Source organism: Lycium barbarum, chromosome 9, assembly GCF_019175385.1.
Source record: "Lycium barbarum isolate Lr01 chromosome 9, ASM1917538v2, whole genome shotgun sequence".
In the NCBI taxonomy this organism is placed as follows: Eukaryota; Viridiplantae; Streptophyta; class Magnoliopsida; order Solanales; family Solanaceae; genus Lycium; species Lycium barbarum.
The window spans coordinates 13,740,080-13,755,690 of record NC_083345.1 but is presented as its reverse complement, the minus strand read 5'-3'; the positions used below and the strand labels follow the sequence as shown (position 1 = coordinate 13,755,690).

General features: G+C 36.0%; 1 protein-coding gene across 1 annotated transcript; it reads left to right on the top strand.

The window, feature by feature from the left end:
• Positions 1–5,199: 5,199 nt before the first annotated feature.
• LOC132610256 (protein NETWORKED 1B) lies at positions 5,200–14,360 on the top strand. Its single transcript, XM_060324569.1, has 5 exons — positions 5,200–5,523; positions 6,297–6,387; positions 6,522–6,709; positions 8,323–12,530; positions 12,903–14,360. Exons 3-5 carry the CDS (start codon positions 6,610–6,612, stop codon positions 14,097–14,099), a joined length of 5,505 nt encoding a protein of 1,834 aa, XP_060180552.1. The 5' UTR covers positions 5,200–5,523; positions 6,297–6,387; positions 6,522–6,609; the 3' UTR covers positions 14,100–14,360.
• Positions 14,361–15,611: the final 1,251 nt, after the last annotated feature.

Sequence of the window (15,611 nt, the reverse complement as noted above, 5' to 3'; positions counted from 1 at the left end):
AACCAATGCAGACTCAGTTAAAGATAGGACACAATGGAGTAAAAAGGACATATATATATATATATATATATATATATATATATACTTATTTTGCACTTTTATTTTTATTTAATGTGATGGTGACATAAGTTGAGTTTAAATGAAATAGTGATAATTCATATAACTGACCCTAACTTATTTGAGACTAAGATTGTTGTTTATCCAAATATGTTAATTACGTTTAGACTAGTGGAAAAAAAAATGTGGAGCTATTTTGATAACATTATCCAAATCATGAGTTTCCCTCAGTTTTTGGTTATTGAGCTAAAATCATACATCTAATTTCCCAATTTCATCATCTCGTTTGGCACACGTTGTTTCGTCCCCTTTTCTCCTAAATAATGCTTACAGTTAAAATGTCCCGATCTAATATACAAAATCCTGTTACTGGTCTAAAGTATACGACCCTACATGCCCTTTCCAAAGAGAAAATAACTTAAACTTTCATAAAATAAAATGTGTATGTAATAAGGTCTATTTTAGGCATAATTTAAATGAAGTTGAACAATATAAACTTCATATATATTTGCCTTTCTTGAGAAGGAAAATGTTGGTCGGAAAAATAAGTACTTATTTCATTGCTATGTACCTTTTCCCTAACTAATTATTCATTCTTGAAAAGCTAATTATTAGTGTTGGAAAAGGTTGGCAAAAGCTTTTAACATTATGTATATAAGTAGAAAGGTCAATTCCATCAACATCAAAAGTCCCCACTTACCATCCTCCCAATTTCTTCCAAATTGATAAGCCAAATTCTACTTTATACATTTTCTGGTAGCGCATTATTTTTGACCCATATGTAGGGATCTAAAGTTCTTATTGTAAAATTTAATGAAAGAAACAAAAGCTTATGCTTTCTTCAAATATTAATTTTGTAACATTTATAAGTTTGGTTAACAAGGAGTGACGACAGAAGCCAAGGCGGTGCCATATTTCTTGGTCCACATATGAAAAGGGTTATATAATGTAATCCAAAATCCAATAATTTGCCTATGCCCATTCTTTCAAGATCATGCACTAAAACTATTTCTTTGACCATTTTTTTAATTTTCCATTTTGCTATGAAGTTTGATTACAACTTTTTAGTCCATGCGTGCATGCTGAGTACCACATTATCCTCTATTATTTTGTTGCAATACGTCTCGAACCAAATTTAAAACTATGTTTGAAAAAAATTCTATTATATGTTGTTATTTTAAAAAAATATATAAATATATGATATTCCAAACCCGACTGTTCCGACTTATCTAGATTTCACAGTAAGAAAAGTGTCGATTACATGAAAAAATTTATTGCAAGAAATTTATGTTTTTCATGTCAATAAATGTTTACCTCTGGATTAATTTTGATAAGGAAAATTCACAGATTAACCTTACCAAAATTTTCTAGTGAATTTTTTATATTCCTTGCGGGAAAATTCGCAAATAACTTACATACATACTAATAATATCCAATTAGCTTATCTGAAAATTTATAAATCTGTCGGTAATAATTACCAATGAAGATTTGTCAGTAAGATTCGCATGAAACTATTTTACATGTGGATTCATTATAATTCCATAAATTTTCTAATGAAAATGGTACTTCTATTACAGGGATTGTGCTGCGTATGATCCATTAAAATGGGAAGCGTTCTTATCATGGGTTTTTTGCATTTACATGACTTGAACCGAGATTTCTCATTGAGGATGAGGAAATCGCATCACACCGATCGGTGATTACCATATAATTGGTAGGCAGTTGAGTCTATTAGCACCTACTGCTAATATGAGCATGTACCAGACCCTTTGTTCTAGCAATTTAGCAACCTTATTTTTATGAGCTCAATGTTTCACTTATTTTCCGTAGGGCAGTTTTCACTATTTCTCTCTATACAGAATTTGATTATTTGTGGTTACATTTTTTTTATATATATCATGCTTCTTAGAACTGTTTAGTGAATAATTATGCATTTTCCTGATAATTAGTCCGAACAAACCACGATTGTTGTGCTATTATCTCGTTTTACTTCAACAAAATGAATTTTTCCAGGCCACGACAAAGTATTGCAACTAGTACTAACTATAAAGGCCATTTAGATTAGGGCATTAGCCATAATGAAATGTCGGTTATAATATACAATAATTACACAAAAGAGTATATGTAGGTTATAATATGACTATATGTAGGTTAACACGTAAAGAGAAAATAGGACTATATGTAGGTTATAATATACAATAGTTTTGCTACTTTAAATATGAAAAAATGAAGGTTCTGTAATCAGTGGCGGAGCTAAGATTTCCGTCGAGGGGTTCAAAATATAAAAAAATAAATATACGAAGAAGCCTAAGGGGGTTCAACATCTACTATATATATATAAAAAAAAAAAAATTAACCTTGTAAAAACAGTATTTTTTTCCGCCGATAGTGTGGCTCCGCCACTGTCTGTAATTTTTGAAACCATAAACAATGTATGTGGTACAAGTTGAATTTTTGCGGAAGTTTACGTTTGTGGGGGAGATAATATTCTATGGTCACTTACAATTTGAATAGAAGAAAAATATATTTTTAAAATTTTCGTATATGTTATTTCCAGATTTTCTCTTATGTATAAAATGAAGATCTTTTATTAAAAAAATAAAACTAAAAGTAAATTTGTAAAAGAATTCCCACCAATTGACCCTCCTATGTTTACATTAATCTAATAATTACTATATGATATATGTATTCACATACTGTTATTATTAAACTAGTAATTAATTAATACACATTTTATTTCAATTTATCACTTACCCAGGATGATTAGAGCTCGTTTTGACATAATCTTTTGTTACTTTTTCCAAAAACGTGTTTGGTTATACATTGTGTTGATTTTCACTGCAAACATTTTAAAGTTTGTAAAAAATAATTCTCACAAACTTCAACATTTTTTTTAAGTGAAATGCATATTCGCACATTACTTCAATTTTTAAACACGCCTTTCAATTTAATTTCAAACACTATTTTTGTCTTTAAATATTACGCAATTCATGTTCAAACGCCTACGTTGTATGATGTAATATATATATATTGGTGCGATAGACTTTACCATATAAGAACTCCAACAAATATGTCTCGAATTTTTGACGGATATGTATTTTCGTAGTATACGTGCGACCAAATGAAATTACTTGGACATGTAAATTGGCTTGGAAGAAATATCAATTACCTGGTAGCACTAATAAGTAATTAACATTTATTTGCTTAATGATAATAATAACTTTGTATATGGTAAAAACCGGATATGAGTCAATCCGGAGAAACTATGAATCGGAGGAAGAAAAGGGCCGGGAGTTCGCACGAGGGACATCACACCTTTCCGGATAAGCGATTTAATCGAAGCTGAACAAAGGCGCCATTTGGCCCGGTCTCTATGCCACCGGTGGTTCGGGGACTCTTTCCGAGGGTTCATCACCGTTGATCCGGACAGCCGTTTGTCCGTGTATCCGTTGGTCCGTTATGATCGTTGCTGAAGCGCATCAGTGGTGTCACATCATGGTCGGCTACCAACTATGCGTGTGTCAGACGGCGCCGTCAGTCTAATCCCACCAAATCCGTGCAGGAGCTGTTCTTTTTATTGCTATTTTATTAATTCATATTGTATGAGGCCCATGGGCTCACTGCTATAAATAGGGTATATCCTCCTCCCTCAAGGGGGTTGGCTGATCTTTTTACTTTCAAGAACGTTTGTAACACAAAATACATATATACAAATCTTGCTCTCCAAATACAGATTCGGTCCATTGCAAATCTTGTCATTTACGTTATATTTCTTCAATCGACTCGTTACATGTGCATATATCCGGTATTTGCACCTGTCATTCGTCTATAAACAAGCATTCATATCACCTCTTTGTGATTCATATTGAGACTCAAGTACATATCCTATACCCATATATAAATTTAATTGGTTACTAAATTCGGGGTAAACAAACTTGAGGGTGAAAATGGGGGAAAGAAAGAGAAGTTAACGTCATATCTGCCTTTGCTTTAAGTATTTGATAAGCCAGCGAAGCTTACACGCATGCATATGCTTTAAGCTAAACAAAAAAAAGAACTGTATAAAAATGTGAAATTTTATAAAATATTAAAATAACGTCAAGATTGTGTAAATAAATATAAAATCAATTGAATGTTAGTACAAGAAATAAAAGGAAGGACAAATTGTGGACCAAAGATCATAATTTCCTTAAAAATTGTGTGAGGTCAGTTGCTACTCCTGCAAAAGTCCTCACTTTTCACTTTTTAGCAGCTTTTAAATTTTTAAATCCAATTAATTAATGGCATTAACAGGTTGCTACAATTATGCTTTTAAGTTTAGTAGCTTTTCAAAAGACTTTACTATATAAACATAATTGCAAAGAAATCAAAAGTAGAACGTTAGAGGATGAACCTACCTTAATTGGATAAGATCATATGTTATTTGTAGCCGATCTATAAAATCTGCAACAAAATTTTATAGAACTAGAATTTCTTTTTCCACCAATAATTAATGCTTTTTTCCCCCACATTTCTTATCAAAATTTTACTTTAATAGCTGTTCTATTAAAACTTGCAATATTTTCGACTGTTAAATCTTGTATGAATTAAAATATTTGATTGTAAAATTCTATTTTGGCGAATTCTTTGTATCTACGATCACTCAAACAAATGTTAAGTTTCTCCAAAAATCAAGCTCCCCTAGTTGATATAGCTAAACAAAGAATAATTTTCGTTTGAGAAAATATTTTATTCTTGTGTTAAAAATGAAAAGAAATATATGGAGTATCTTTTATAAAAATCCAAAGAATAAAGAGAAGATCTGTTTTGCTTCTGCCACATAAAAAGGGGTACCATATCTCATATAAAATTTTAATTCTACGTAAACTAATAATTTTTTTTCCAACAAAATAATGATTAAAATATATAAAAAGATAGGAATGAGACCCAAGAAAGAACATTTTTGAGATCCCAAGCAAAGTATATATTATTAGTCCAAAAATAAAACACCCCATTCTTGGTCATGAGTATAGAAGAGTTGTATTACCCTATAAAGTGCCGACAATTTTATTTATTTATTTACAAAAATCAAATTGATAAAGATCATTATTTCCTTTTTTGTTACTTAGCACATCTACTCCATTTTCACAACGTCAATATTTTTACACCCCCCACGCCACCCCACCCCCGCACCCTCACTAGCAACTTACCACCATTACAAGAATACAACATTGTATGTAATGTGTACATTATACAACATTTGTTGAGCCTTATATTGAAAGGTACAGTTTTGTAGGCTTTCATATTTGTCTAATATTTACAGATTGTCACAGTGACACAGTACCTACTAGAGGATAAAGTTGAGTGAATGACTAAGGGAAAACAAGAAAGGAAATGGGGTGAGAGGGAAATTAGCAGCTAGTTGGTTTTTGACAATCATAGCTGCTAATTCAGGCTTTTGAGTTATTCAGATTTCTGTAATCTTGGGTAATTTTCTGATTCTTGTTTTGTCCAATCTTTTTGCTTGTTTTCATGTTATTGGGTGGTCAGTGTTCTTGATGTGTACTTTTTTTTTTTTTTTTCTAATGAGGTTGTGTGTATCAATGTCAGTTCTGTAATCAGTCTTTTTGCTTCTAGATTTTGTTCTTATGGTGGGGTTTTTGGTTCAATTCATAAAAAAGGTTGATTTTTTTGAGGCTTTAAAGAACCAATCTTTTTGTTCTAAAGTTATTGAGTAATGTGTTCTTGAATTCTTTTTTGAGGTTTTGTGTATCAATGTCACTTCTTTAATCAGTTTTTTGCTTCCAGATTTTGTTGTTCTGGTGGGGTTTTTGATTCAATTCATAAAAAAAAGATTGCTTTTTTGGGGGTTTTACTGGTGCCCATTTGCTCAAAATTTTTGGTTTTCATGTTGGGGTTTTGTAAATCTTGATAATATGAGTCTTGGTTAATTAAGGGTTAATGGAAATTTCTCCATTCTGATTTTGCTACTTGACAAGTCTATTTTGAAGCCTTGATCAGAATTAGAAGTTGCTTGGAAGTTTCCCTCTTTCTTGTATGGACTTGATAAATCTTGTCAATTGGTGAATTCTGGGAAATTTCTGTTAAATTATGATGTGCATATCAATTAACCTTTACGAGATATACTTGTCTAACAAATGGATAATCTTTTCATAGTCCTGTGAATTCTTTGAAAATACTGTTAAATTATGATGTGTATGAGACCTGATTCTCAGTCATTTCTTTGTTTTCCTGTTCAGGTTGCCTGTTAGTACACTGGCATTGAAACTTTTAAGTGAAAAGTAACTGTAGCTGCAGCTGTGGTTTTTGCTTGCAAGAGGCACAGAGCAGGTACGTTGCAATGATTTATTAGCTTCAATACTCAGTTCACATGGTTTTCATTCCTAGGCCTTGATCCTATACCCCAAAATCAGGTATGTCTGCTTTTTTCTTAATCTGTTATTCTTTTCTGTCTTTTCCTGCAGGGGCTTGGTAGTTTGTTTCTGTTACTGGTAAAATCTCCAGCATTTTGCAAGGATTAATCCAGTTGTTTTTTTGTTCTTTGCTGGAGTCATGGCAACCTTGCCACATTCCGACTCCAGGCGCAAGTATTCTTGGTGGTGGGATAGTCATATCCCGAAGAACTCCAAATGGCTTCAAGAGAATCTTACTGGTGAGTATGTCTCTACTTGGTTCTTTTTGTTTTTGTTCTACTTGGTCCTGCAGAAATTGCTTAATTCTTAATATTTTTATGTTGCTCATTTTTCTCAACAGAACTAGATCTGTAGTGTTCTTAAACAGTGTCTTCTATGTTGTCCATTTGATGTTGTGTTTTTTAATGAATCACAAAATAGCGAGTTCTAGGCAATGCAGGATGATTGTGTTCGGATTGAACTATGATAGTCGGCCTTGATACCATCTGCTTCTTGCATTCATGAAAGCATTAAAGAGACAACAACAACAACATACCCAGTGAGTCCCACAATGTGGGGTCTGGGGAGGGTAGATTGTACGCAGACCTTACCCCTACCTTAGGTAGGGAGGCTGTTTCCGGAAGACCCTCGGCTCAAGAAACTTATTTGTAGCACCTAGTGCTTGCTTTGGTTATACCATATTGTGTTAAAAGGTTTCATGCATGCTCTCATCGTACTCCTCTTTCAAGTGCTTTGCCTTGTCTCGCTTGATGCCTTTACCATAAGATTCTGTATTTAAACAATGTGGCCATTATGGGGCATATGTATATGATGTGCTTGGGAATTTGGTCACCTGGAAATTTTTGTGGTTTTCAAGTTGGGAGGTTCCTGAATAGGAGCCTTGGAGCGATGGTAAAGTTATCTCCGTGGTGACCTATAGGACAGAGGTTTGAGCCATGGAAGCAGCCATTAGGGACCGCAGGCCCTACTTAGTTTACTAATAATGGCAAAGGCTTGTGAAAAGACAAACCGATTTGACATCTGATTCACAGAATTTAAAATATTTTCGTTTGTCAACAAAAAACTAACTCAAAATATCCTTAAGAATTAGTTTATCCTCCCAAAAGTTTGCAAAACTTGGCTTTTCTCTTTTCAAACCAGACTGCCACCCTCTCGTGTATATGTAATACAAAGTGCACTGGCTGCCTAGTGTCAGTTGCATGTCATAGAGAACTTTGTCTATTATTCCCTTATAAAATAACTGTCTCATGTATTTGCCTTCTGGGTCGAGCTCGTCGCACGGGGCTTGCCTAGTGCGGGTTATCTCTTCTGCGTGGTTTGCGAGCTATTGCACAGAAGCGGGGTTTCCCCTATGCGCACCCAAAGGGCAGCGGCTGCAGGTTCCCTTGTCATCAAAAAATAACTGTCTCATGTAATCGAAGTATTTATTAGTACCCAACTCTTGCACAACGTATGCAAGCACTTCAATTGGAACCATGTTTATTAACCTCAACTAACTCCTTATTTCATTCGACCTGGCACATTCACTATGTCTGTTTATTACCACCTAGATATATTACCATATGTGGATATATTATGGGTGGGTTAAAAGATTAAGTGCAAGTAAAGATTGATCTTTCTTAAAGTGAAACAGATCAAGCTTGTATGCACCACCAATTTGACCTTTAGCATACATCCTAGGTAATTTTGTCGAAAGGTAATGCTCTAGGTAGTTGTAAAAGCTGATGGAATAATGCTGTGGCATTTTGTCTCCTTCTCCCATTTAGCGTCTTCGCCTTGTTAACTGTAAAAGTTTCTGGATTGTCTCATTAAAAATGAGGAATTAACCTGTTTTTGTTTCTTATTTTCGCAGAAATGGATTCTAAAGTGAAGGCAATGATCAAGCTCATTGAAGAAGATGCCGATTCTTTTGCGAGAAGGGCTGAAATGTACTACAAGAAAAGGCCTGAGCTAATGAAATTAGTTGAGGAGTTCTACAGGGCATACCGGGCTTTAGCTGAAAGATATGACCATGTATCAGGCGAGCTTAAGCAGGCTCAGAAAACCATGTCAGATGCATTTCCCGACCAAGTACCCTTTCGTCTTGAAGATTCGCCAGTGAAATCTTCCGCACAGGCTGTAGAGCCAAATAGTCCAGAAGTGTTGGGGTTACTGCTGTCGAGAATGCATGCTGTACAGAAGAGTGGTGATGATAATGGAACAAGTGAGTGGGGTCTAAAACAATTGCATGATATGCTCGGGGCTGGAGAAGAAATGCTAAAGAACTCGAAGTTCCTTGAAGGAACGTTAAAGAAAGGAGTGAACTGCAATACAGAGGAAAAGGAACGAAGTTTGCATTCTCAGGTATCTGAATTATCAACTGAGAATGAAAACCTCAAGGCCAAAGTTCTTGCTGAGTCAGAGCGTGCAGGTCAAGCTGAAGGTGAAGTTCAAATTCTGAAAGAAGCCCTAGCTGGTTTGGAGGCAGAAAAAGAAACTACATTCCTGCAATATCAGCAATGCCTGGAAAAGTTGTCTGCTGTAGAAAGGGATCTCAGTGCGGCACAAAAGGACTCCCTTAAGTTCAATGAACGGGCCAGTGAAGCGGGAAATGAAGCTCAGAAGTTGAAGGAATCACTTATCAAACTGGAGGCTGAAAAAGATGCTGCTTTGAGCAAACACAAGGAGTATTTGGAACGGATATCCAGGTTGGAGGATAAGGCTTCTCAAGCACATGAAGACACAAAAGGAGTAAATGAGCGAGCAATTAAGGCAGAAAGTGAAGCTCAGCATCTGAGGAATGAGATCTGTAAATTAGAGTCTGAAAAGGACTGTTGCTTTCATCAGTACAAACAATGCCTGGAAAAGATATCTGAACTGGAGAAAAAACTCTTGCTGTCTCAGGAAGAATCTAGACTTCTAAATGAGAAAGCTGATAGAGCTGAAAGTGAGATCAAGAAACTGAAAGGGCTTGTTATGGAGCTAACTGAGGAGAAAGAAGCCTCAGTCCGTGAGTATAAAAGCTGCCTGGTGAAAATATCCAAACTTGAGAATGAACTATCTTGTGCACAGCAGGATGTAAAACGCCTTAATGGTGAGCTTTCAGTGGGTGCTGCTAGGCTTAGAAATGCCGAAGAGAAGTGTGTTCTGCTGGAGACATCAAATCAGTCGTTGCACTCTGAGGCAGATAACTTGGCAAAGAAGATAACTATGAAAGATAAAGAGCTTTGTCAGAAGCAAAAGGAGTTGGAGAAACTTCAAAGTGATTTGCAATATGAGCACTTACGGCATGCACAGATTGAAGCCTCGCTTTTGGCTTTGCAAAACTTGCACTCTCAATCTCAAGAGGAGCAGAAAACGCTGGCATTGGAGCTCAAAAATGGCCTTCAACTTTTGAAGGACATGGAAACAAGCAAAAACAGTTTGGAAGATGAACTTCGGAGAATGAAGGATGAAAATCAAAGCCTGAGTGAACTGAAATTGTCCTCAACCTTCTCACAGGAGAATCTGGAAAATGAAATCCTTAGCCTGAGGAAGATGAAAACGAGACTTGAAGCGGAGGTTGCTGAACAAGTGGGACTTAATAACAACCTTCAGAAAGACATTTCATGTTTGGAGGAGGAAATCAAGGACCTAAACAGGAGCTACCAGACTTTGGTGGAGCAAGTGAAGGGTGCAGGTTTAAACCCTGAGTGTATTGAGTCTTCAATAAAGATCTTGCAGGAAGAAAGCTCAGAGCTGAGAACAATCTCTGAGAAGGACAAAAAGGAGAAAGAAGTCCTCCACAAAAAGCTGGAGGACATGGATGAAATTCTGAGGAAGAAGACTATTTTGGAGAATTCCCTCTCAGACGTCAATGGCGAGTTGCAGGGATCGCAGGAAAAGGTGAGAGCGCTTCAAGAGTCTTGCCAAATTCTCAATGGAGAAAAATTGACCCTTGTTGCTGAGAAAGCTTCTTTGCTATCTCAGTTGCAAATTATAACTGATAGCATGCAGAAACTCCTAGAGAAAAATGCTGTTCTTGAGAACTCTCTTTTTGGTGCAAAAGTTGAACTTGAAGGTCTGAGGGAAAAATCCAAGGGTTTAGAAGAAATCTGCCAGTTGCTGAAGAATGAGAAGTCCAATCTTCTTGCTGAAAGGGGTAGCCTAGCGCTTCAGTTGGAAAAGGTTGAACAGAGACTAGAATACCTGGAATCAAGATTTACAGGATTGGAAGAAAAATATTCTTGCCTGGAGGAGGACAAAAAAGTAACCAGCTTAGAAGTAGAAGAACTGAGAGTTGCAGTTGGAATGGAGAAACAAGAAAGGGCCAAACTTACTCATCAGAGTGAGACCCGATTACTTAGTATGGAGAACCATATTCATCTCCTACAAGAAGAAAGCAAGTGGAGGAAGAAAGAGTTTGAAGAGGGACTTGACAGCGCTGTGAAAGCCCAGTGTGAAATTTTCATCCTGCAGAAATTCATACAAGACATGGAAGAAAAGAATTACGCTTTATTGGTTGAGTGTCAGAAACATGTTGAGGCATCAAAATTGGCTGACAGGCTGATTACAGAGTTAGAGAATGAGAGCCTTGAGCAACAGGTAGAAGCAGAACTTTTGCTAGACGAAATCGAGAGGTTGAGACTGGGGATATATCGGGTTTTTAAGGCCCTTGATAATGAATCTGATATGGTATCTGAAGATAAGGTGGAAAATGAACAAATATTTCTGCATCAGATTTTGGGCAATATAGAGGATTTAAAATATTCGCTCAGAGAATGTGAGGATGATAAGCAGCAGGTGTTGGTTGAAAACTCTGTAGTCGTAACTTTACTTGCACAGCTGAAATCAGAGGCCCTCGAACTTGAGTCGGTGAAGAAATCTGTAGAGGAGGAGTTCAATATCATGGCAGATAAGCTTGTAACAGTGCAGGAAGACAATCAGGAACTCCTAGAGATGAATAAGAAATTGGGACTGGAAGTGAGCAAGGGCAGTCAACTAACAGCTGTACTGGATGCAGAGGTTGGGAGTCTCTGTGTCAAGCACGATCAGTTGCAGACAGCTTATGTTGAATTAAAAGAGAAATACACTCAGGTTCTTGAGGAGAACAGAACTTTGTTGCAAAAGATCACAGAGATCAAGGAGGAGAAATGGATGGTGGAGCAGGAAAATGATACCTTTTTACTCGATACACTAGCTCTTAGCAATCTCTCTACAATTTGGATGAGTTTTGGTAGTGAGAAATCAGCTGAGCTGAAGTCGGTATGTAAAGATATGCACAATCTTCTTGGTGTAATCAGTGAGTTTGACAAGGAGATGGGCATATTGAAGGAGAAGCTGGAAATGAAGGAAACTGAAAACTTACTCCTGAAGGAATCAGTTCAAAGGCTGGAAGAGGAGCTCCATGAAGTCAGGGAATCTAATGATCATTTGAAGTTTGAACTTTCCACTGGAAAAGAATTAATTGATAAGCAGGAAGCAGGACTCTTGGAAGCCAAACAGAAGCTTATAGCATCTGAGAATTTGAACATAGAATTGTGTAGGACTCTGGATGTGCTAAAAACTGACCGTCAAGAATCCATGCAGACAAATGTAATTCTAGAGAAGAAGGTACTTGAAATATCGAGTACAAATACCACTCAAAACCAAGAACTTGAAGTCCTTCGAGAAGTGAATATGAACTTGGTAACTGAACTGGGTAAGTTGCATGAAGAAATTGAAGAGCAACGAGTGCGAGAAGAATATCTGAGTTCGGAGCTCGAAGAGAAAAACTATGAGTTTGAACTATGGGAGGCAGAGGCAGCTACCTTTTATTTTGATCTCCAGATCTCCTCTGTTCGTGAAGTACTACTGGAAAACAAAATGAATGAGTTGACTGAGGCGTGCGAGACACTCGAGGATAAAAATGCTTCCAAAGATTTGGAGATTCAACAGATGAAAGGAAAAATGATTTCGAAGGAAAGTGAAATTGGAGAACTGAAGTCACAGTTACATTCATATGCTCCTGTAATTTCTTCTCTGAGGGATGACATTGTTTCACTTGAGCAGAACGCTCTGCGCCTCATGAAACTTAATCTAACTCGCTCACAGGAATCAAAGGTAATGTACTTTCTCATATGTAAGCAATGTTGGTTTTTTTCTTTTTCTCTAGTATTAACTACAGCTAACAGCATATCTATGTTGGGTTTGAATGGACTCTGGTCTTTCTGTACATGCCCATTGCTTTAAAACCTCGATTAGTAATTTGATTACTCTAGAGTTTCCTCTATATGTCATTGAAGTATACATAATGCATCTTTACTTTTTAATACAATTCTTGGCCAAGAGTTTCTTTTAATACTTTACTTAAACATTGGTATTTCCGAAGTGTTATTCTCGTTTTCTCTCCTCTGTTCTTAAGTTTCAAGCTGAGAATGTAGCAATGATCTCCAACTTTTTGCTAAAATTTGTTGTTGCTGCATGTATTTGCAGTGTGTTGAAGTTGAGGTTCATTCAGATCGAATTAGCTCACACAAGCCGACGGACGGTCAATCTATCATGCCAAAAGGTGTTCTTGATTTGCAGGAGCTGAGGACTAAGATTAAAGCAGTTGAGAAAGTAGTGGAAGACCTGAACAAGCCTGTCTTGCATCGACCTTTACACATCAAGCCTTGTCGAGATAGTTCTGCAAGTGAAATTGAGGCAATAAAAGCTCGACCCAGTTTGGATCGAGAGAAACATGATCTTGCTGACCGTAATCGACGGAAGACAAAACCCCTGTCCTTTGAAGTAAAAAACGGGACGCAAATGAAAGATATACCACTTGATCATGTCTCTGATAGCTCACCGGAAAGAATTAGAAGAGCTAATTCTGCAGCAGAGAGAGTAGATGATCAGATGCTTGAGCTGTGGGAAACTGCAGAAGGATGCAGCCTCAGTCGTAGCGTGAAAGATGTGAAAGATTTCAAGAAACGGGCAAATCATCCACCAGGGGGGCCTATCGTGCACAACCAATATAGGAATTTGGAGTGGAGGGGCAAACATCCACCTACAGAATCTGAAGTGGAGAAGGAGTTGGGTGTGGACAAGTTAGAGTTATCAATGAACTCATCCGAGGCAAATGAAGAAATGAACAAGAAGATTCTCCAGCGACTTGCTTCGGATGCAGAGAAACTGATGAGTCTTCAGTTGACTGTGGATAGCCTGAGAAGAAAATTGGAGGCAAACAGAAAGGCCAGAAAACCAAAAAATGTTGATTTTGAAACAGTTAAGGAGCAGCTACAAGAAATTGAGGAAACAGTTGTACAGCTGGTGAATTTGAATAGCCAATTGATGAAGAGTACAGAGGAAAGCACATCATATTCTCCAAGCAGTGGTTCAGCAGAGTCGAAAGAGGTCATGAATATCCGTCAGAAGAGAGTTTCGGAACAGGCAAGAAAGGGGTCTGAGAAGATTGGACGGTTGCAACTAGAGATTCAGAAAATTCAGTACATTTTGCTGAAACTGGACGACGAAAAGAAAAGCGAAGTTAGTAGCAGATTTTCCAGGAGCAGCACGGGCATCATTCTGAAAAACTTCATCCATATTGGGAGGAGGAACAGTGAGAAGAAAAAGAAGGGTCGTATGTGTTGCTTTAGACCTTCCAGTAGCAGTGGCAGCAACAATGGCAGCATCAGATATCGCGTCTAATGAAACCTTTTCTTTCAGATTCTGGTCGGAGGATCATTTCTTCTGTGTCAGACAGAAAAACTGATCTTGTTTAGTTTTAGGGGAAGTGTTAAGAGTTAGGTTGGATCTAATCCAAATAAGCTTGCTCATGGCTCTACTATTTTGATTATGTAGACTTTTAACTGCCTAAAGAATTTTAGCAATGCTTTGTGTTTTGTAATTTTAACCTCTGAAACTCTCTTAAGTTATCAGTTATTTGTATCTAATGTAGGTGTTGATGAAGCCCCTATGCTTCAAGTTTGTGCATGTACATTTCTGCAAGCCTTTTAACCCTTCTATTATGGTTTTAAAGTACTGGCAAACCACAGAAAAAATATTTCTTCTTTTAGTTTAGATGTGAAATCTTGGATATGTACTTTTTTGTCACAATTTTTAGTTCAGTATATACTTGGTTTTCTTATTTCATCATTATTATCTACTTTCCATTTAATACATTTGCTTTTAAAAATTAAGATATATTATAACTGAATTTCTGACCACGAAAAATTGTTTGATTCCCAAATAGTACTTTTGTAATTGTGTTATATAAATTCTAACATGTGATTAAACTTAATTCTTTTAAATTTTTCTCATGCCAATGTATTTGTGTTTCTCTTTTCTTCAACATTATAAACGTTTAACTAATAAACTAAAAATTGAAATAGATGAGATTGACTATTATGGACGACTAAAAAATGAAAATTACCCAACACTTCGTATACCTAATTATTTAGAAGTTAGTTATGAATAAGAGTTACTGAAAAAGATAGCTTTCTTCTTTGATTATTAACTACTATTTAAACATTTCTTTTAGAAGGAATCGTTGATCAAGTCCGCAAAAAATTAATTGCTAAAACAACTACCACGTCCGAGTCAAAGAAAAAGAAGGATTTCAAAGGATAAGAAAGTAGTACTTTGAATTCTATTGTTAGTGTAGATTGACATGTTGGTTCTTTAATTAATTTGAAATAAAATTTGCAGATCTAAGAACTACATGAATAGTTCTGACTTCTGTAGATCACAATTTTTTCGTAGTTAAAAGTATTTTTTTCATTGTTATCATTTATAGTTTGTACAATGTAAATGATACATCACTCAGGTCATTCCACTCACTGCCTCACAAATGACAATCACACTTCTTTTTTCTTTTTGTGACAAGGTAGTTTTGCACAAATGAAAAAAGAAAAAAATAATGCTTGTGATCTAAATAAGATTCAAATCTTATTTATCAGTGTCTTTAACAGCAATCATATTGATATTAGTCTCTGATAAGGGAGCTATAGCAAAGGCAAATCTGAGAGTCGGACACTCGAGGATTGTTTGGCTGGGAACAAGTTATTTTGAAATTGTAATGACGCATAATACGGGAATTAAATAATGCTAAGATTATATGATGAATATACATATTAAATATTTAGTTCATTCAACTAACATCTGTTTGATTAGGATTTGAAATTTTAACCTTGTCCTTTATATAAACTATGACAGAAATTT